This window comes from Phoenix dactylifera, chromosome 13, assembly GCF_009389715.1.
Source record: "Phoenix dactylifera cultivar Barhee BC4 chromosome 13, palm_55x_up_171113_PBpolish2nd_filt_p, whole genome shotgun sequence".
NCBI lineage: Eukaryota > Viridiplantae > Streptophyta > Magnoliopsida > Arecales > Arecaceae > Phoenix > Phoenix dactylifera.
The window spans coordinates 11295524-11317061 of NC_052404.1; the positions used below are offsets into that span (position 1 = coordinate 11295524).

A 21538-nucleotide genomic window follows, 5' to 3' on the forward strand; every position below is an offset into this window, starting at 1 on the left:
CAACCGGGGTCTCTTGCACTGTGGAAAAAGAAAAACTCGAGAAAGCCCAGCTGTCACACTCCACTAATGGCCATCTCACCGCCCACTTCGACACTGATCGCCGATCGCCGCCCAGTCTGCGTGAGATCTCCACTCACGGCCCCCAAAGAGCCCAAGTGGCTCCACTTAATTCCGTAATTCCAGGGGCATTTTTGGAAATCTATCCAAGTATTCACACCGCGATCCGAGCAGAACGTTTTCCCCATTTATAACCTGTTCCGTGTCGGCGACACCCCGATTACCACCACACCCCCTTCAAAAAGAACGTTTTTACTCCCCCCGAGACGAGAAGGAAGAAGAGGAGGCCCGCTCTCCAACTCCACCCCCTCAGCCTCCTCTCTTTCTCTCTCTCCCCCCCTCCCTCCTTCCCTCCCTCCCTTTCTGTCTCTGCCCTTTCTTTCCCAATCTTGCTCCCGAAATCGATGGGAATGATCTCCAATTCCTTGACCCAGAAGTTGTGATTGTTTCCTTTTCTGCTTCCCTGGTTCCCATCTTAGGATCCGTTTATTATCTTCTTAGATTCGGAGATCCAGATCCGGCTGATCGGGATGGCGGCGATGGCGTCGCGGCGGCTCCGTGAGCTTCAGGCCCAGCCGGGGAACAAGACGTGTGTGGACTGCGCCCAGAAGAACCCGCAGTGGGCCTCCGTCTCCTACGGCGTCTTCATGTGCCTCGAGTGCTCCGGCAAGCACCGCGGCCTCGGCGTCCACATCAGCTTCGTCCGCTCAGTCACCATGGACTCCTGGTCCGAGATCCAGCTCAAGAAGATGGAGGCCGGCGGTAACGACCGCCTCAACGGTTTCCTCGCCCAGTACGGTGTTCTCAAGGAGACCGACATCCCCGCCAAGTACAACACCAAGGCCGCCGCCGTCTACCGCGATCGCATCCAGGCCCTCGCCGAGGGCCGCCCCTGGCGGGACCCGCCCGTCGTCAAAGAAACGCTCACGACCGGCGGCGGCTGCCGGGCCACTGGGACAAAGAAGCCCCCAATCGGTGGCGGCTCCGGTTTATCGGCGGCGAATAATGGAGGGTGGGATAGCTGGGACGGCGACGACTTCCGGTCGTCGTCGGACATCCGGCGGAACCAGTCGGTGGGCGATCTTAGGGCTGGGGGGAGCGGCGGCGGCGGAGGCGGGCGAGGAGCGCAGCCGTCGAGATCTAGATCGACGGAGGATATCTACACGAGGGTGCAGCTGGAGGCGTCGGCCGCGAACAAGGAGAGCTTCTTTGCGAGGAAGATAGCCGAGAACGAGTCGAGGTCCGAGGGGATCCCGCCATCTCAGGGGGGAAAGTATGTGGGTTTTGGATCGACGCCGCCGCCGTCTGCTCGACGCAACAATCCGCAGGGAGATGTGCTTCGGGATACGGTTTCCGTGGTTTCTCAGGTGAAGTGACGCGCACTTTTGTCTTTTGCTTGATAGATAGTGAAGCGATGATAAATCTTGCATACATCTTGGCATTTTAATACTTTTTTATGGCTATTTATGGCTATTACATTTTTTTTCCACATTTTATGGTATTTATTTATTTTGTCTGCAAGTTCCTTGAGAGCCAGCTTGACATTGTTGGAATAACTACATTTGATTAGAAAAATGTTATGCTTATTAACCTGTGAAACTTAAATAATTAATATATAAATTGTTAAGCATGTGCGGAAAGTCGCTGCTCATGTTCCTTTCTCTGGGGTTAATGTCTGCTACCTGTTTTTATATTTTCAATAATTGGAGCAGATTTCTATAACATATTGTAGGAAGGCTGTCAGAACTGAGGTTTGAAAAGGTACAAGCATCGATTGCAAAGGGAAATCAGGATTTCTATATGGAGGAAAACCTTTTCACCTCCCGTAGCGAGGCATATTGTGATATATATGGATGAAAGATGTGCCGCCTTCTCTAGCAATATTGGTAGCTAGAAGGCCTTCCACCAGAGGCATAATTTTGGAACATTAATGTCAACTCATGCTTCTGCATTATTATACATAACCAATCCAGCTAACCTCCAAGCCTCACAAAGGATGCGGCCATTGTGATCATCTAACAATCTGCCAAACCTGACAATGTCCTAGTACTAGATGTAGAGAACATAATTGAAACAAAAAGTAATCTTTTTGGCATGTCAATGAGAATTCATGCTTCTGCAGTGTCATATGTAGCTGAGCCAATTAATCTACAAGCCTCTGACAGCATCTGGCCATTGTGATCATCTATCACTTTGCCAAACCCAAAAATATCCAAGTACAAAATGTAGATTACGTTTAGCTTGGAGGCCAATTGTTGGGTAGGGGGGCTCCTGACCAATCTAAAAGCAATACATGCTCCTCAAGCTTTTTTCGGTGTTGGCTCTTCTTTCTTTTAAGACACTAGGAATAAAGGATCTATGTTTATCTATGTACCTTCTATAATGGGATTAAGAAGTGTAGATTTTTCGTTCATCATCTTTCTAAAATGTCCAAAATTCCTTTAGATTTCTTCTTTTTTAAAATGTTCAACATATCTCTATTTTTGTATAATTGTCTAACAAATCAAGTTCCAGAGTTCCTTTCAGATATTGCTAAACTGAACTTATTATCAGTTGGTGAGATCCAGCTTTTCTTAAGAAAAAAGACAAGTTGTAACTACTGCACTAAATATCTAAAGACATGTGCTCGATCACCTAACAATGAGAGGGAGCATTACATTTTGAAAAGTTTTCATCAAGTTTCAATCGAAAAATACCATGGATATTTGTTAATATTAGCCTATATGCTGGAGAAAAGGTTTCTTTCACTTTCTTGCTAGTACCAAAAAATGTTGCTGTTTACAAATGACCTCCTCTTATTATTTATTAGAAAACTACTTGATATTGCTGGCCTATTGATGCATGATGAGTTCATAGGCTTTCTAATTTTACTATCTGTTGGGATAGAAAGAAGAAGTTATTAACAAGGAAATGAGCAAGGAAAGAAGGGGGAAGAGAAAGGGAAGTGAATGAGAGAATGAAGAACAAAGATGGGAGAAGAAAGAAGAAGAAAGTAATACCCATAAAAAAAGAAAATGAAAGAGGGCTAATAAGAGGCAAAAGAAAAATAAAGGCAGGGGTGCAGTGGCTGTGCTCCAAAATTCTGACAAGAATTTGAGGTCAAATTCTACTACTTGGAATCAATAATTAACTAATAGGCATTTCAAATATTCTAAAAAGTGATCATATTCCGTAATCATAATTTAGATGATCTGTCCTGGGTTGTGGACTTCTAATTTGTGGTTTATATTATGTAAATAGGAGTTCAATTCAACTTTCTCCTCTCTCTCTCTCTCTCTATCTATCTTCTCTCTGCCTGCCCCATCCCTTCTTTCTCCCTGTGTGTTTCTTTGGGCATGCTTGGATGCACATGCAAATAGGTGCTTGGTCGATATTTTGTGGACTTGTACATATACACATGTAGACATGTTTGTTTGTAGATATTTATGCACATGCATGTTATATGGTTTAATATATGCATTCTTAATTATGGCATTCATGTATTTACATATGTACTTATGTAGCTTCAGTGTCTGCTGTTTACCAAACAAGAGCCATTATTATTGCCATCATCTTAATTTAACACTGTATTTTGGTCCTTTGGTTGATACATCTTGTTAATTGATTCACTATTTCTAGAGACTTCATGGCTCAATGCGGGTGTTTCAAACATAGATTGCAGATCTGAACAGTTCTATCTTGTACTTACATGTTGCATTCTAAATTGTTTTGTGCTATTAAGTTTGATCGTATTGCTCTAGAGGACAGGCTTTGTTTCTACGGTAAGGTTGCTTTCTTTGACTTGGGTGTCATGGGTTTGAAACACCTCTCCACAGCCGGGGATAAGACTGTGTATATCTAACCCTCTCTAGACCTTGCAGTAACGGGAGCCTCGTGCACTAGAATGCCTTTTTTAAGTTTGATTATATTACTGGATCCTTGTTTTGTTCAATTGTTTGGTCTTCAATTGCTAATAAACTATATTTACGTAAAAAGTGAAGGGGTGTTTTTACCTTCTTGGAAATCTCCTTTTTTGATCACCATGAATCTTTTTCTCTTCTTCTGTACATAGTGAGCCCTATACTGGTTGTTGCTGCACATCTTATGCACTATTTAAATTACCATGTTCTTATTTATTTTGTTAGGGTCTTGGTCGTCTGTCCCTGTTTGCAGCGTCTGCTGCCAATGTTGTCCAAGCAAGCACGAAGGATCTGACTTCCAAGGTATCTTTCATTTCTATTGGTATTTCAGCAGTTTTTAGGTATCATAAATATTTGATATTTAGCTCAGGCACTGCTAAATTTCATTAGTGTTTAACATGTATTTCTGGTTGGTGATAGTGAAGAAACCTTCGATTAGATTTTGAATTTTATGCTGCTGAATTTTTTTTCACTATATTGATGGTCTTTTTATATCTGAGGCATACTTTAGAAGTCAATGAGAAAAAATGATAATAAAATTAGAACATGTCTCCTTTTATGCATCCAACCCAAGGCGCTTGCGCTTGAAAGCAGCCTTGGAGTGTCCTTTAGGAACCTTTGGATACTAAGATTTCCGACCTCTTACTTTCGTAGTTCTGAATCCCAGAATTGACTCTCACCATTTATTTGATTCAGTTGATATCATAAATCAAATAAATGTCCGAATCAATCATTAATAAGTAAGGGTTACTTCATACCTATTGGTACTGGTTTGGACCGGTACCCAGAACTGACTTTCTTTGCTAGCTCACCCAAAACTCTGTCTTCAGGAGGAAAGCTTGCTTGAAATCAAGACTCAAGCTCTTTCAGTAAGCTTGTTCCTATAAATTTTGCTTTGAAATTTCTGATGTTACTAAATACAACAGATCATTTATTGATATGTTTTGTAGCCTATCATCTGGCCTTTCACTTTCTTACTCATTAATCTTCAGGTGAATATTGCCATTATTATTATTTTTTTGGGACATTCATATGAGTTTGTGAAATAGTTATCCATAATTTTGTACAAAAGGCTTAGTCATCTGGTAAGTATTTTACCACTTTATACTAATTTCACGTAGTGGTAGCCAGCAGTGGTAAATAAATATATTGGGAATGCTGTATTAGAATAATTAGCAAATTGGGATTCATAAAGCCAACCCAGATGGTTTGGACATATGTTGATTGTTGTTGTTTCCTGAAGTTGTAGCTTTAATTGGTAAAACATATCTTGATTAGAATATAGGGCCATAAAAAAGAAGTGCTTTCTAGATGCTATATGCCTGATCTGTTCCATTTCATAGTGACACAGGAAGCTTATCTTGAGAAAATAATTTATGTTTATGATAGCTTAGCTCATACACAAGTACATCATTTAGGCAGTACAAAACAGAGATGTCCCAACCAACTGAGGCTATTGAATTTAAATTGTACTCTTTATGAAGTTGAGAAAGAGGATGGGGAGATTCAAGCAGGTTTAGATCCAGTAGTCTATAATGGTTTGAAGATTCTCCAATTAGGAGGTGGGGCTTGGATAGGAAATGATAGCAGAGTAAGATACTTGTCGTTGACCTAATTTATGTGACAGGGCTTCTGTTTAGTGTGTTTTATTTTTGTAATCTTGTCTTCTGCTTTGAAAAAGGAAAGAAGATGCGAATGACTCTCCAACACAATTTACTTCTACCTAGCTCAATGTCACTGATTATCTGTTTCCTTGTAACCCTCATCTACCATGCCTGTTACAATTACCTATCTGTAGTGTGCCTGTCATGAGCCAATACTACACCAAGGCAACATTGTTACTTCCAACTTTATATCAATGTTTATTGACTAGAACTTCTGTGCAGTGCATGGTGCCTTTGTGCACAACTGGCAATGGAAGTGCTACTGATACATAAGACTAACTCTTGTTGATTGTTGCAAGATAGTTTGGTACAGTCTTTTACCTCATTCTGGGTATCCCTTGAAAGGTGCCTTCTGTTTCTGGAGTTCCGAAAATGTCAGAAGTTGCTAGGAATCTCTAAGGCTAAGATATGTGTCTCTAATTTGAGAGGGAAGTTGCGTAGCATTTCTGTGCTAATTTTAGTTTTTGTGGATGTAAACTACAATATTTTTTACAAGTGGAACACATTGTTGTTCCTATTATTAACTCATATATCACAGTCATCCATCTCTTATTCAAGCTTTAAAATTTTGTGTGCTATCATTTGATTGACAACACTTTGGCTTTCAAATTTTATGTCCTGATCAGGTGTTAGTACTGTACGATGTAAATTGCACAAGGTTCTTTTTGCTGCCAAGGTCTAGTAATTATCTCCATCTAGTGGAGATGTTGTAAATTTACTGTTGATTGGTAACTGATTGTTACATGTATGCTTGAAAGATCCGAAACAATTATTGTTTATAATACTCATACTCTTAAAAATGACCTTCGAAGAATTTAATGGGATCGTTTTTCAAATTACAATCATCCATCAAATCCTTTTATTACCACTGTTTGATATCTGATATTGGATGCTTTAAACTACAGGTGAAGGAGGGAGGTTATGATCAGAAAGTGAATGAAACTGTAAGTGTAGTAACTATGAAGACCACTGAAGTTGGGCAGAAGACATGGGGAATCATGAAAGGTGTTATGGCAATGGCATCACAAAAAGTCGATGAGTACACCAAGGAAGGGATCAACTGGAACGGGGATGATTGGCAAAGAAAGGAGAGCGAGAAAAATGGGCACTATCAAGATTTTGGACAGGATAAGGGCTTCAATTCCTCCGAAGGGAATTCCTTCAAACGTTACAATTCTGTCAGCTCTTGGGATGACTGGGATGAGAAAGAAAAGAAACAAGAGCCTGAGAAAGGGACCCAAAATAGTGAAAGCTGGGCAGGGTGGGATGATGTGAAAGATGATGGCTATGATAATTACAGTTACAGCCCATCCAACAAGGGTGTCAACCACAATGGCAAATCTGGTTCTTTGTGGACTGAGAGCGGCTTCCTTTAAGGTTGGCCAGCTTGTCAGATCTCTTTTTTCCTTTTATAATATCAAAATGTGGAGAAACTTGTGTGTTTATGCTAGTTTATAATGTTGATAGCTTTGGGTTCCCAATAATTTCATTTCTTTTGTACGAAGTCATCTGAATACTTGTACTTTGTACTTTATTTTTGCATCTGTGACAATCAACTATATCTATGATGCTTGCTCTTATTTTGCCATTTGATAATTGTGTGTGTCTAAGTATTGTTTGAACTTTGTACGGTTGCCAATTAAAAGTCATGCCATTCATTTGAGCTTAACTGCTTTTCAGCAGAGGGCATTTTGGAGCCAGTTATTAGTTTTTAATCTGCAGCATAAGCAGTGTGATTTTACGCATCGACTGGTTGTTCGATGAGTTTTGAAGAGTCAAAACAGAGTGGCCACGATTAAATTTGGTTATGATAAGTTTGTTCATATTTTGTTGGTTACCTCACATAGGTGGTACAAGGATCAGCCTGCATTGCTTGATGCCTGTTTTAACCGAGAATTTTGTTTGTTCATGGAGAGAGGCCTGTTTTATTCCTATGATATCTATGAGTTAGGTCTTCCGAATATTGCGCCATTTTGACCCAACCCACCATGCACGGCTTGGGGTTGGCTCGCAGCAGGTGAGCTGAGTAATGCTGGCAGACGTTGGAATCAGGCCGAAGTTTTTGTTGCTTGAATGCTTGATGAGGTGCCATTGAATGTCATGCATCTGAGCAATGGAACTGCAACAATGGCATATAGCGTCTCTCTCGGCATGCTGCAATCATTTAATTTTTCTTGTTTATGCACTATATTGAAATTATTTGTGATATTGTTTTTATAACAAGCCTTCTGGTTTCTTAACAAAGAGGTTAATTTGTTCAAGTTTTGGAGTCACATGGAAGCTGTAAAAAACTGTGTGGAAGATCCTCTTGCTTATCGTGTTTTCTACTTTCAGCGGCTTCGTGGGTGTTGCCGGCATCCACGTCAACAACGGTTCCATCGCTACCTTGGAGGACCATGGCGACAGGTGTCTCCTCCGAGTGGTCCACGTCGTGCTGCTGGATCACTAGAATATATGACACCACCCCGTGGCTCGACGACGCCGGCGCGTCCCCGATGGGCCCCTGCTCCTGATGCTCCGCCTGCCGCTCGGCCAGCTCCGCTACCATCGGCTACGGGAGCCGCCCCTTCCCCATCACTATTAGCTCGTGCGCTCCGCTCCTCGCGATCGCCAGCGCTGCCTCCAAAACATTCCCCACCGGCGTCTCCTCGTACCTCGCTGTCCCATCAGTCCGCCCCCGGAACACCGCCACCGCCGCCTCGTCCAGCTCCTGCCACCCAGAACAGCAAGCATCAGATTCCCCACCAATATGTTGCTTGACGCGTAGTCACATACATACGATTAAGAACAGAGATTTGTTGAACGAATAACCATTTCAAGCTCGCGGTCCATGACGGCGGTGGAAAAGGTGTAGCTGTCGTCGGCGCTCTTATCGGGGAGGGGCGCAGCATGACTCTCACGCCGCGGTGCTCCGCCATCCTGCCGGCCAAAGGAGAAAGTGGTGTTGTTGGATAATGAGTGTTCGGGACAAAGGAGAAAAAATAGCACAATAAGGGAGTGGGTGTTGATTCCATGAAGGAGCGAGTGTCTATGTGCTACGTTTTCTTGCCTTATTCATTACATTTTAAGAATAATAAAGAATAGAGAAAAAAAATATATATTGCTTATTGTGAGAGACCAATATTTACTAATATTAATGACAATATGATTTGTTGCAGTGTTACATTAAATTTTAGAAATATCGTGAAAAAGGAGCAATAATTGCACCTTGCATATATTAATGATGATGGTATGAATGATGGGGGTTTCTTAGGAAAGGCTTAACTTATGCAGAGTCATTCATCTTATGGTCTTTGGTATTAGTGACATTAATATTAATGACAAAAATTTTAGCTCAATCATCATTAAACTTTAGTATTTAATATGTTGCAAGGAGCAAAAAAAAATAGGTATCTTCCATATTAGTTTTTCAAAAATATTTGAAAAACGGGATAAAAACCGTACCTCACACATCATGTGAGGTTAGTTTTAATTACGATGCTATTAATAATGAGAGTTTATCTATGAGGGCTTAATTTGTAGAGAGCCATCATATGGAAGGGGGTATCAGTAAACATTAATAATAAAAATTATTATTAAAATTTATTGTTTAATATGTAAAAAATTTGTCTACCAAACACTCTGATTTATTATAATTTAGTATATTGCTATGTTATATTTTAAAAATAATTAAGAAAAAGAAAACATACCTTATGGATCATGTGAGTTACATGCTAATTTGTGTACTTTAGTCTACAGAAAATAAGTACAGTGCATGTTCGAATCAGTAAAATTGTATGAACAGCAAGTCCAAGCATGCGCATGCAATTAAATAACTGATTATCTAAATATTAATAAATAAATAGCTAATAAAGTTTAATGAATAAAAATTAATCACGTGAGAGCCAGCTGCACGACATCTTTGATGTCGACGAGAACGAATAAATTTATGTAAAATATGTTCGCTTGGTTACTCTTAACACGGTCTAATTCACTCCGTTTCGGTTCCCCCAGGCAGTCGCTCCCTTTCTGGTTCCCACTCTCATCCCCCGGCCCTTACCCACTTACCCTCCCATCGCGCTCCCCAACCCCTTCCTCTCTCCTCGAAACCCTAGTTCCCCCGATCTCCTCTCCTCCCAAATCCACCGCTGATCCCATCCTCCCCTCGAAAACCTAGCTCGCCGATCCCATCTCCCCCTTTTCGATCCCGCCGACATGTCGAGCGCCTTGGACATGTCTCTCGATGAAATGATCAAAAAGAACAAGACGTCCTCCGCCGGAAATTTCCGCGGCCGGGGACGAGGGTCTGGCGCCGGCCCCGCCCGACGCTTCCCCCCCCGCTCCAGGAACCGCTCCGCCCCTTATTCGATCGGCAAGGTACGAGTAGGGTTTCCACCGTCCCCTCTGGATATCTCGATCTCCGCCAGATTTCGATTCGCGGCCTTCTCTTCTTGAATCTAAGGTTTCTCACTCGATCTTCATTCCAGGCTCCGGATTCGGCATGGCAGCATGATATTTATTCTGGCCAGATGAGGGGTTATCCGGCGCCGGTGGCTAAGCCAGCAGCTATAGAGACGGGCACCAAGCTCTACATCTCCAACTTGGACTACGGGGTCTCGAACGAGGATATCAAGGTCGTTTTCTCTACCCTTTCTGTTTGATTTGGTTTATTTATGAAACTTTGTGATCCTACTCTTAGGATCTACTGTTCTTTCTTGTCTTTCTTTCGATCTTCTTTGGGCAAAAAAAGTTCAGTGTGTTGCTTTTGAAGAGGGTTTTCTACGCTCTTTCGTTTGTTTACCTATTAATGGAAACTTGGCATCTTGCTGATGACAATCGACATAGTGGGTAGATTCCAGATAGTTCTGTTCTATAACTTTCTTTAGTGGTTCTTTGGATTTTCTTTAATATAATAAACTAGGATAGCACTCCAGAAAATTTAACACCCAGGATAAGCAAAAAGTTGAAAACCCTTTTATTACTTGATACATATCTTAAGGACTTGAATACTTGGACTTTTAGATATGCCTTGGCCATAGATTCGGTGAATAACTAACGAAAGCCCTAACCCGCATGTGTGTGTGTGTGTGTGTGTGAGAGAGAGAGAGAGAGAGAGAGAGAGAGAGAGAGGAACAAAGAAGAGGAAAAGTGGAAGAAAACTCTATGAAAATTCTATTGATTAAGCAAAACAACTCTGCTGCAAATTAAACCCTAGGCTGCCTTATATTGACTAGCTTTGTTAAAGTAAATAGGAAATTTATACAAATAATAAAGGAAACACACTAAAAATATTTAACTAGAAACTATAAAACTTCTGCAAGAATCAACATTGATAAAAAATCCCCGAATCTGGTGAGCGAGTCTGCTGGCTCCTGAGATTTGGGTCTGAATGATCATAATAATTTCCAGCTGTATCCTGCATTGCTCCTGAGATTTGAGTCTGTGTTGCACTTAGCATGGTCAAATGCATCAATATAAGATCCATTTTAGAACTAAATATGTTTCTATAACTACCATTATAGGGATAGGAATCAAGAGATATCAATTATAAGATTAGGATGGGAGGATTGGACATCTCTTTTCTTGGGCATCTTATGCGGTTCTGGTAGATTGGAAATATCCACCTTAAGATACCATCATCCAGTCCTCATCATGCATGCAATTGTCCATGGGCTGATTAAGCTACTTTGAAGGAGGACATGTGTGCGCCGTGGGGCGGGGTGAGGGGGGGCCTTTGTTCCCATGAACATTGAAAAGATGGATGTTATATGAGAGATGGAGAATGGTTCCTGGATACCTACTGCGTTAGTTTGTTACACAGAAGTGGAGATGTCTGCTAAGAAACACATTCCCCTGTCAGCTTGATTCCTTGCTTTATAGTTAACAGAATTATGGTGTAATTATACGTGTAATCATGCTGCGTTTAAAATAGAATACGTGTTCAAATGTTGGGAAGAAGTTGAGGGTGGTGTATGCAAGCAAGCTCTATTGCATGTTTGTCATGCCTTTAGGTCACCTCTTTCCATCCCAGCTTGTCATGATATTGGAACACCTGTAGTTACCTAGGATAATCTTTTATTCCTCATGAAAATCTGCTGGATGCTTGTTTTTGATCCGATCTCTCAGACACTCCTTGTATCTATATTTTACAGTGAGGGGAATCTTTATTTGGGCCTTGTTTTTTTTTTTTACTGGTCAAAATTTGGCTGTTTGGTTGTCTAAAATTTTGATTAATTTGGTCTAGGAACTCTTCTCAGAGGTTGGTGATCTGAAGCGCTACTCAATTCATTATGATAGGAGTGGAAGGTCCAAGGTATTTCCTTCAACTCAGCCTTGGCATTTAGTTATAATATTTCATTTCTTTTTCCTTATATTTGGAAAAAAAATGTTCCTAAAGGGAACAGCAGAAGTTGTCGTCTCAAGGCGAGGAGATGCTTTAGCAGCTGTAAAAAGATACAACAATGTGCAACTTGATGGCAAACCAATGAAAATAGAGATTGTAGGAACAAACATCCCGACACCAGCGGCTGTGTCTCAGGTTTCAAATGGGAGCTATGGAAAACCTAATGGTGTTTCTAAGAGGTTTGAGATTTTTGCCCTTTATCAGATGCTTGCGATTTAATAAGTTCTTTGTTTATTGTTGCTTATTGTTTGTGAGATTGGTTGTTCACCTCTTGCTTTAAGTTTATATATTATAGGTAACTGCCGTTGCTGAACAACTGTATGACATGCATGTCATCTAGTGCCCCTAAAAAAAGTGACCTTCTATATTGTCTTCAACTCTTAACAAATGTCAGTTTCTATAGTATTTTAAAATACTATCATTGCTTTTCTGAGTTGAGTGTTACTTTTTTTAAAAAAATAGGAAATTTTATTTGTGCAGCTTGTTTTTTCAGAATACACAATAGTCATGAAAAATGTTGCAATACTTACATGCTTTAGTGTGCATTCTCACAAATATATTTAATTCTTTTCAATTACTACTCACTTTTTAATTGCTTAAATGCCATATCATCATAGAGAAGGCTTGCTTTTAAACCTTATTATATTCCAGCTTGATTTTTTTTTTTACTGAAACCATCATTGTGATACTGGCAGCCAACAAAGAAAATACATGAAAGGTTTCTAAGTCAAGTTTTGAAATTTAAAAATGGTTTATGCATGCAATTTTGAAAGAATAGCACCATGTGTGCCTAATTTTCTCGTGTTAAAACAGATAGTGATCATAACTAAGGTCTCATAAAAGTTCAAGATGGCAAAATCCTAAATGATCGACAGATTAGCTTGTTTATGCATAGGCATAGCAGAGGCTTCAAACTTAGCGCCCATGCTTGAATTTGTGGTTGAATAATAAATTAGTATCCAAGCTTAAAACCGGTCAGCCTCTACATACTTCAGCTTGTCATCTCCTTTGCCAGCTTGACAATCATATTATGCAGAATGTTTACATGATTAATGAAACATTTATATGCACAAATATTGGCACAGCATATGGTATCCTTTCACTACTCATTTTTTAATCCTAAAGTATGCTTTTATTGATCTATTGGATAAAAAGAGATAATTTAATCAATCTTTTAACTCTCCAGAGTTTTTCTCCCACCATCTGTTTCGTAATCTACATGTAAGTTTGTGTTTTAATTTTTAAAGTTTCCCCATAAGAGATATTAAAAATGTAAATGATGTGCTTATGGTCTAATTTTTCTATAACATTCAAATGAAAACACATTTAGACTCATTATTAGTTTGTGCTGTTTGACTATCACAGTTGCTATCTCTATACTGATTATAATGAAGGTTGCTATTCCTAGTCACTTGCACGAGTACTGCTAATCGTATATATAAGTTCATTTTCTTCGGATTTCACGGTTCCTTGAAGAACAATGTCATAAGAGGTAGTACATATATTTTCGGTAAAAGATTTCGATTTTGAATACGTGTTCATGTGCATGCATTATAAGAGTTAAGGTAGCCTAATAACTTGTTTCCTTTCTTTTCAATTGAACAACATATGTTTGAGACCAAATATTATAGTATTCGAATTATAAGAGTATGTATATGATTGCTTACATTTTCATGCTTACGTTTTTATTTTTTTATTTGTTTCTGTGTAAAGACTAAATGAATTTATCGCAGATATTGTAGGCTGAGTAAATCATAGAAAATTCTTTTTTTTTTTTTTTGCTTAATTCAAGATGCTATTAAGCAACCCTCATAGCATATCTTCTCAGAGATATTGAAGAATTGCTTCTTACATGTAGTCAAATTTTCATGTTTCCTAGCTCAAGATGATAAATCAGAACATATTGATGACCAGCGCATGGTGCATCCCATAATGGTTACATTCTCTGAATGACAATCGTACACCGTCATTAAGGTTTTGAAGCGCTGTTGTCAAAGCAATCTGAGTAGGTTAATTGATATAAGTTACATTCTCTGAATGACAATTTTACGTCATTAAGGTTTTGAATCTCAGTTCTCAAAGCAACCTGAATAAGTTACCAGATTCCAATATGAACCTAGACATATTTATCTCGCCGAGGTGGAAAATTGGAGGGATTTTAGAGTTGAACTTACTTTGGTAAATATCGAAAGATTGGCCAATACATGGTAAATACAGGGTGAGAAACCCTATTAAAGAGAGAGTTTGAAATCCTCCAATTGTGATCCATGAGGGGTGAGGGTAGGGAGAGAGGAAAGGAGGAAGAAGTCTAACATGTAGCCACAAGCAGCTACCTAGGTGCCTAGGCTCCCCTTCAACACCAATGCAAGGCTCGCCTGATTGCCTGGATCCTAGGTGCTTGCCCAGCAAATTGATTGTGTCTGCAATGGGCGATGCCCAATTCACCCAATCCAGTTGGGCGCTCGCCTATCTCAGCCCAATTGAATTGGTTCGAGAGAATTAGGTCTGGATTGGTGACTCATCAAACAAGCTTCAAGGAGGAGAAACTCAGGGTGCATGTTCTCTTTGCTCATCCAACCTAGGGCATGGATGGCTGTGTTCTCTTCACTGCCCTCTCGCTGGCATCCTGGTGGATAGTCGCTAGCCTGTGGGGATTCCAGTAGTGAGATAAGTTTCTCTCTCTCACGTTCTCTCTGCTCTCTTTGTTCTCCATCTAATCCTTTTTTTTTCCTTTCTTTGTTTCTTCTTTTCGTTCTGACTCGTCTCTTTGTGGCCGGATGCCTAGTGAGATTTCCATATAGGCTTCCACATCTCGGCCCATGCATCTCTCTCAAATCAAATCCGAGATGCACTTTTTCACAGCATCTCCCTTTGTGAAACTTTTGTCTATTCATTTTTTTCATCTCTGTGCCAACATTTGCGATGAATTTTTGATATCTGCTAGGTCTCTCACCCATGTATCTTACTTTCTTTTTATCTAATTTGCTTTCTTCCATTTCTATCAGCGATTTACCTAAGAAATTTGTCAATGATTTCCTTATCTATTATGCTAATGTTGTCTGATCATCTATTATAGTCTGACGATAATTTCCTGCTATTATTTTCTGCTTGCACACTTCTTTTGATTATTTCCTGTGTTCGATGAACTTTAGTGGGCACAAAATGTTTAGAATTAGTTGATGATTTCTTGAACCAAAGCAATTGATTATATTCACCATGAGTAAATGGGAGCATGGAAATAATGGGGCTCAAATGCTTGTGGTGATGTAGAAGAGGAATGATTGACTGGAGAGGGAAGATTACAGAAGTCCTAAGTGTTGGGATAACTCAATACTTTCCCTAGTTTTGTTTATTTGTTTATTTTTTGCACATGGAGTGCTGTTCCTTCTCCATGGTCGGACAGCTGACACTGCTTATTCCAAGGCCTCAAAATTATAGCTATATGAGTTTAAATGGATGTCCATTAAGTGATTGAATCTGCAGAACAGGGGAAAATTTCTTTTAATTCTTTCAGTATTCCCTTTTGTTTTGAACTTTTGATCTTGTGATTTATTAGGATTATTTGTTTTAAGTATGTTGATAATTTATTGAGAATTTTGTGAGTTGTAATCATTGATTGAAATTTATGGAAGTATGGGTTGTTTTGTAAATCCTGTACAAATTTTGTCACTTAATTGCTTCGGCTACAGACAGGTCCATCGTCTACGGTTGCCTAGGCTATTTGACAACAATGTTTCGAATCATTTATCCGATATCTGCTCTGTGAGAGCAAGCAAAGTGTCTTAGCAATATGATCCTCAAAGTTAGGAATCTTATACCTAGGGTGTGCTTCAAAAACTTCCTGGAATCTTGTACCAGCTCCTGCTTAGCGCTTCAAGATGAAATGTTCTCTTCCCATGCGCTTGCTCCCGGTTCTGGCAACTAAGATCTTATCTGTGAGTTAAAAGCCACAAGATCGTGGAGTGAATCGTGATGGAGTACATGATCTACAACTTTTTTGAGGAATCCCTCCATAAGATTGCCATGGATGTTATCTATGTTCTAAAGCGCTGAAATGGTGCCTTTGATATCTTTGGTAGATGGGGTACGAGATCACTTTGTTATCCCCCTTCTGATGCCAAAGTTCTTGGGCAGATATTTCTCTATTTACGGTTAGGTTTGATTTAAGTTTGGATGATTTAGCGAGGATGATGTTTTGCCTTTTGGAAGAGGTGGTTGAAGTTGTGGATGATCCAATCCTTCAAAATATAATAAAAATGCTTGTCATTTTGACAAGGAAACCTGATTAAGTTATTAAGTCGAAAACTACACAATCTTGGCAGGGATACTGATATCATATTGGCTAATACATTGAGGTGTATAGGTTTATTGCAGCAGATATTATGCTGGCCGATGTTTTTATTGTATTGGTGAGTGGCTGATACCAGTACAAACTAATATATTGGCTGAAATAAAACCTTGCATCCAAGTGCATATGCTATATTTTTTTTGTATGTGTTTTAGGTTTACAAATTTTCCACTTTCTCAAATTGCATGCCTTTTTTTTATTGTTGAAGTAAGGTTATGGTATTTTGAATAGGTTATGATACTCAGAATCTCAAAAATTTGACATTGGTTAAAACACCATCCTAAACATGTTTTCATTAATTACATCTTTTCTGAAGATTCTAATAGGTGGAGGTTCCTTCATATGTCCATCATGGATTGTTGGTTCTTTGATTTGTTTGCTAGGCAGTGAAAGGCATCTTGATTAATATCAAAAGAAGAGGATGACATGGAATTAACACTTTTAGGGGAAAAATGAAATGTGTAAAAAAGGTAGTCTGTGTTTTCGTGGTAGAATGGGTCAGACTTTCACCTGAATCTCGTCTTTCTGCTAGGAATTTTATGTATCAATTGATTTTCTTCAACATTTAAAACTTGAGAAAATAAATAAATGGTACTATTGATTCAGTTGTGCCTCCCATCTCAAAATGTTTTTCCAATTTCTGAAAACGTTGCCATTCAGAATTTCACCGTGTAGTGTTCCCTGTTTCTGATTTTTGTATGCTTTATTAACATGTTTCTAATGCGGCAAGATGATGTGCTTGCTATGACAAAGAATGACATATTGCTCTCTTAGAAGCAGGAATCACTAAATTTCAGAGTCGAACTCATTCTAGTTCACCATTCAATATTCCCTTAGCACACATACCTTGTGCCACCCTTACCATTTCTTGTGCCACTTTGGTCTTTGAACGATAAAATAACTGTACAGCTTTGCATTAAATTTTGTCAATGCTCTTCATGATTCTACTTCTAGTTAAGATCTCTCCTGGTTTTTCACAGGGAATTTACATATAAAGAAGTGACTTCGACAAAAAGAAACGAAGTGACTTAGACAAATCTTGTTTGTCGATAGCCTCGGACCAATCAATCGAACTAGATATCTGACTGATGTGCAACTAGTTCACTAGTAAAATGCCTCACATTTTACTATTGTTATAAAGGGCTTTCCAGTAGTTACTCTTCATTTGGTCCTGAAATGCTTTGGCGTTGATCTCACTTGTAGCGGAATGTACATTTTTTAATCGTACATGATATTTTTATATCAGTTTATTTTTCAATCTATGTATGAGAAGTAAAAGCTCCATATGATGAGGTGATTTTACTTTAAAAAACTGGAAAATAGTATGGATAGAAAGGTAGGCTGTATCCTTCTATAGGAGTTTGTGAGGACACTTGGAATCTTCATCATGCATAATAAAATCAGTGTCTGAGAGATAATTAAGAAACAAAAATGGGCATGCAGAAATCCTTAACCAACATGCTGTAATTCATTGCATTTAATTCTCTTCTTGAATTTGCCTTGCAAACGACAGCATATAGAGTTTGAGGAGGGCCATCATTTGACTAAGATCTTGAATATTCATGACATGACATTTGTAAACTATGTTGTTGTTGTGATACTACACTAATGCACCTTGACAACATCTTTTCCTGCAATTTTTACAGGAGATTTTTTGGTCTCTGGTAAATTCTGATCCATCACTGACATGTCTTACTGGATTCCAAAAGATAATGAGATATCCAAATTGATTATCTTTTGTTTTGTTTGTTAGTTGAAATGTTTTCAATCCAAGCTTTGGATCGATTCTGCCACCTTGTTTCTCAATGATTTTTCTATTGAAGTGGGTTTATGTCTTAAATCCTAACTTTTGCTTGTTTTGGCATGCTAATGGAACAGTGCACCAATAAGGGGCTCCATAGGACAGCCACGAGGTGGTGGCCGTGGAAGGGGGAGGGGCCGTGGTCGAGGTAAAGGCCGCAATGAACCAATTTCTGCTGCAGAGCTTGATGCTGATTTGGACAAGTACCATTCAGAAGCAATGCAAGTCAACTGAAACCACCTCTTATCTGGATTTTATGTGCTCCAATTGCTTGCTCAGTGCTGCCCAATAGTTTTTGTTTTTCTACATCCATGCTGCTGTAGGAAAGGGAAGATAGTACTCTTAAAAGTACTTCACTGGTTTATGGGGCTCTGATTTTCTTATTGTTACTGCTCTTGATTTCAACATGCTACTTGGATTAAGTGGACATCTGGTGACCGTGCTTGAGGATCATTTCATTTGGTTGGCTTCATTTTTCTCACTCTCAGTAATGCGGCTCGGATTCTATCTTGTATTGGTTGCGCAAACTGTTCAAGTCAGCTGCACAGGGTAAGCTGCAGTGCTTTTGAGAATATGCGGTCCTAGTTTCTCGTTCTGAATTGTTTCACATCCCATACTGGTGTAAGGTATGGGTCTTGTTTCTTAATAATCTATCTGCCTAATGCTGTATTATGTTACTGAATTATGCATTCGATAAATGATTGTCACAGTGTAAATATGGTTTTTGTTTACTTTTTATTTCTCTTAAGCACTAACACTTTCTTTAAGCATAATAATATTATTATTCCATGCAACTGCAGCCTGAAAAAAATTATTGTATTGTTTTACAGGTAGGCTGTATAGCAGAATCCTTAGTGACAAATGCTTTCCTTTAGTAGCATCTACTCAGTTGATGGTATGAGGTTCCTTTACCTACCTAAACCAAAAGTATCCGTGGGCTGCTGTTGATCTACGGTAGTATCAGCGCCATGACTATTGAAAATATGCTTGACGGTGCATCAAATACCATTAGAATTGCGCGTCAACTGAAAGCAGGTTGATTTTGTGGGCTGTGCTTGTTGGGCTTTAGGTTGGCAAGGTGCCTAAACCAAAAATTCTGTGGGCTGCTGTTGATTTCACAGTCATCAGTGCCTGTGAATGTTGGAAATATGCATGATGGTGCATCAGATATCATTAGAATTGTGCATCAACTAAAATCTGGTAGATGCTTGTGGGCCACTGAGGCAGAGGTTAGGGTGTCCAGGTGCATAAATCAAAAATTCTGTTGGCTGCTGTTGATTTGCTGTAGGATCAGTGCCCACGAATTTTGAAAATATGCATGATGGTGCATCTGATATCATTAGAATTGCGTGAACTGAAAGCAGGTTGATGCTTGTGGGCTATGCTTGCGAACTGAGGCTGACCTTAGGGTGTCGAGGTGCAGAACCATGTTTGGTTTTGCTTGCTCATGAACTGTTGAAGGTATTATACCTGCAATATAACATATGCTCGCTGATATCTGTGCAGCGTGTGATCAATGCTGTGCTCGAGTTTTTGGTATTTGGGATTGTGATGTTGAATAAAGTAGAAGGTGATGGCTTTGGAAGTACTGATATAATGATCATTGGCCAAGTTGGTCATTGCTCAAGCCTCAAAGGTGCTTATATGCCCCTGGCATAGGGTCACATTGTTTCATTAGGCACTGCTATCATGAGAACTGGTGCTGAAGATGAGGTTTAATTGGGTGGCACCTTGGATCCTTCATGTCGTATCTGATAGCTCTGAAATGAAGTTGAGATCTCATGGTATAAAATATGGCGATCAATTTCAACCGGAAGAATTGTATATCATCTCATGGTATTTCTCTTATCACCACTTTAGAAGTTGGTAATCATAGCGGTGAAAAGGAAATATTTGCAGGCTGGATGAATAACTAACTTAAACAATTTACCTTGGGATTATTTTTTGACTTCTTGTAGAGGTTATCATTGGCTTCCTTGCGCAGCTGCCTTAAGAATGCTGTGCTTGTATGTCATGCCAGTGTCACAGCAGTTGGTGTGCCTCACAAGCGACATCACATGTTGGACGCTGCATTTTAATGCAGTTCAACGTAACAATTATTTTTGCTGCACGGTCCGTGGGAAAGTTTGATCAAGTTCTGCTACATGGCCAACAAGCTTAACTTTGCAGTGTAGATGATGATGGTGCCTATCTGGCTTGCTATTGCTGGCAAGCTGTATTTGTGCATACCTTTTATTCGAAAGTGCCATCTGGATGTCATATCTTGATGCTAGCCTCTATATGTGGCTTGATGAAACTAGAATGGCCTTGGTCAAGCAAGATCAAGAGTTATTCATGTCTTTTCAGCAACCAACGGTTGCATGGATTGCTTCTGAATGGAAATGAGATTCATGTTCTCACGAGTCAATGGTTTTTTATTTGGAGCCGTACAACAAATTAATGATATTGAAACAACATTATAAAACGTTTTATTTCGTAAATCCCGTCCAAAGTTGAGAAAAAAATAAGAAAAGCTATTTAATAGTAACCGAATCAAATAGGCACACCCAATGGTAATCAAATACGGACCTCTAGATAAATCTACTTTTAATTTCTAAATATATTTTTAGTCAGTATATATCATATTAATATTTAATAAATTAAGCCATCTAGCAAGCTAATATATATTTTTAGATAAATTATTATATATATTTTTTAATTTTGTCTTATGTCATCTTTTACCGGCCGGAGCTTCTACAAAGGTTTCACAAAATCCATCCGTTATGAATCATGAACTTGGTCCCTCTTCTAAGGAATTTTTGCTCCTAATTTGTCTCCCCGCATGTTAAACAAACAATTGAAATACAAATACGCCAATGCCCAGAATTTGGTGGATCATGATCTAACCTATACGCGCGCGCGCGCCAAGGTCTACAATACCAAATGCATGATGTAGAGCAGAGCTGACTCAATTATGGCCCAACATCTACACCTATAGCACCTGATATGTAATTCACTTGACTCCAAATTGGACTCAATCCGGCTGTGATAAAGATTAACAACTAGGGTGCATCTCCAAATGCTAAACGCAGCACCGTTTCCCGTTGTCATGCAGGAGTGAACGCTGCTGACCATACTGCTTTGGGATGTGCACGGTTCAATTCGAATCAGTTTAGATTTAGTTTTTGAACCGAACCAATTTAAACTAATTTTTTAAAATCGAAAATGTAACTGACCGGCTAAAAAAGTCTATTCAGACCAATCCAAAAAATTCGGCTCAATTTGATTTATCAAATTGATGGTTAATGAAGTGGACCATATGGATTTAAATAAGTTTAAATATAAAAATTTTATTTTACATAGAATTGATGTTCAATGGGCTAAAGTAAATGCACTGGGCTAAATTTT

General features: G+C 39.3%; 2 protein-coding genes across 5 annotated transcripts; both read left to right on the forward strand.

The window, feature by feature from the left end:
* The first annotated feature begins 274 nt into the window (after positions 1-274).
* Positions 275-7216, forward strand: LOC103723031 (ADP-ribosylation factor GTPase-activating protein AGD7-like). Its single transcript, XM_039133094.1, has 3 exons — positions 275-1424; positions 4182-4259; positions 6526-7216. The coding sequence occupies exons 1-3, from the start codon at positions 588-590 to the stop codon at positions 6994-6996; spliced, it is 1386 nt and encodes a 461-aa protein (XP_038989022.1). The 5' UTR covers positions 275-587; the 3' UTR covers positions 6997-7216.
* A 2371-nt stretch (positions 7217-9587) lies between these two features.
* On the forward strand, positions 9588-20539 carry LOC103723018 (THO complex subunit 4A-like). Of its 4 annotated transcripts, XR_003382838.2 has the most exons (7): positions 9588-9976; positions 10087-10233; positions 11844-11912; positions 11997-12181; positions 18229-18777; positions 18982-19987; positions 20110-20539. XR_003382838.2 is itself a non-coding variant. In XM_026799947.2 (5 exons), exons 1-5 carry the CDS (start codon positions 9815-9817, stop codon positions 18383-18385), a joined length of 720 nt encoding a protein of 239 aa, XP_026655748.2. In that variant the 5' UTR covers positions 9588-9814; the 3' UTR covers positions 18386-18882. The 4 variants fall into 4 exon arrangements, 1 of the variants encoding a protein (XP_026655748.2); XR_003382837.2 differs by having other exon boundaries at positions 18982-20539; XR_003382839.2 differs by having other exon boundaries at positions 18229-18700; positions 18982-20539.
* Positions 20540-21538: the final 999 nt, after the last annotated feature.

Excerpts from the sequence above, each read along its gene's own strand:
- LOC103723031 (XM_039133094.1), top strand. The coding sequence starts at position 588 with ATGGCGGCGATGGCGTCGCGGCGGCTCCGTGAGCTTCAGGCCCAGCCG. Across the intron at positions 1,425-4,181 it reads CGGTTTCCGTGGTTTCTCAG|GGTCTTGGTCGTCTGTCCCT; the intron begins GTGAAGTGACGC and ends TTATTTTGTTAG. Across the intron at positions 4,260-6,525 it reads CGAAGGATCTGACTTCCAAG|GTGAAGGAGGGAGGTTATGA; the intron begins GTATCTTTCATT and ends TTTAAACTACAG.
- LOC103723018 (XM_026799947.2), top strand. The coding sequence starts at position 9,815 with ATGTCGAGCGCCTTGGACATGTCTCTCGATGAAATGATCAAAAAGAAC. Across the intron at positions 10,234-11,843 it reads TCTCGAACGAGGATATCAAG|GAACTCTTCTCAGAGGTTGG; the intron begins GTCGTTTTCTCT and ends AATTTGGTCTAG. Across the intron at positions 12,182-18,228 it reads CCTAATGGTGTTTCTAAGAG|TGCACCAATAAGGGGCTCCA; the intron begins GTTTGAGATTTT and ends CTAATGGAACAG.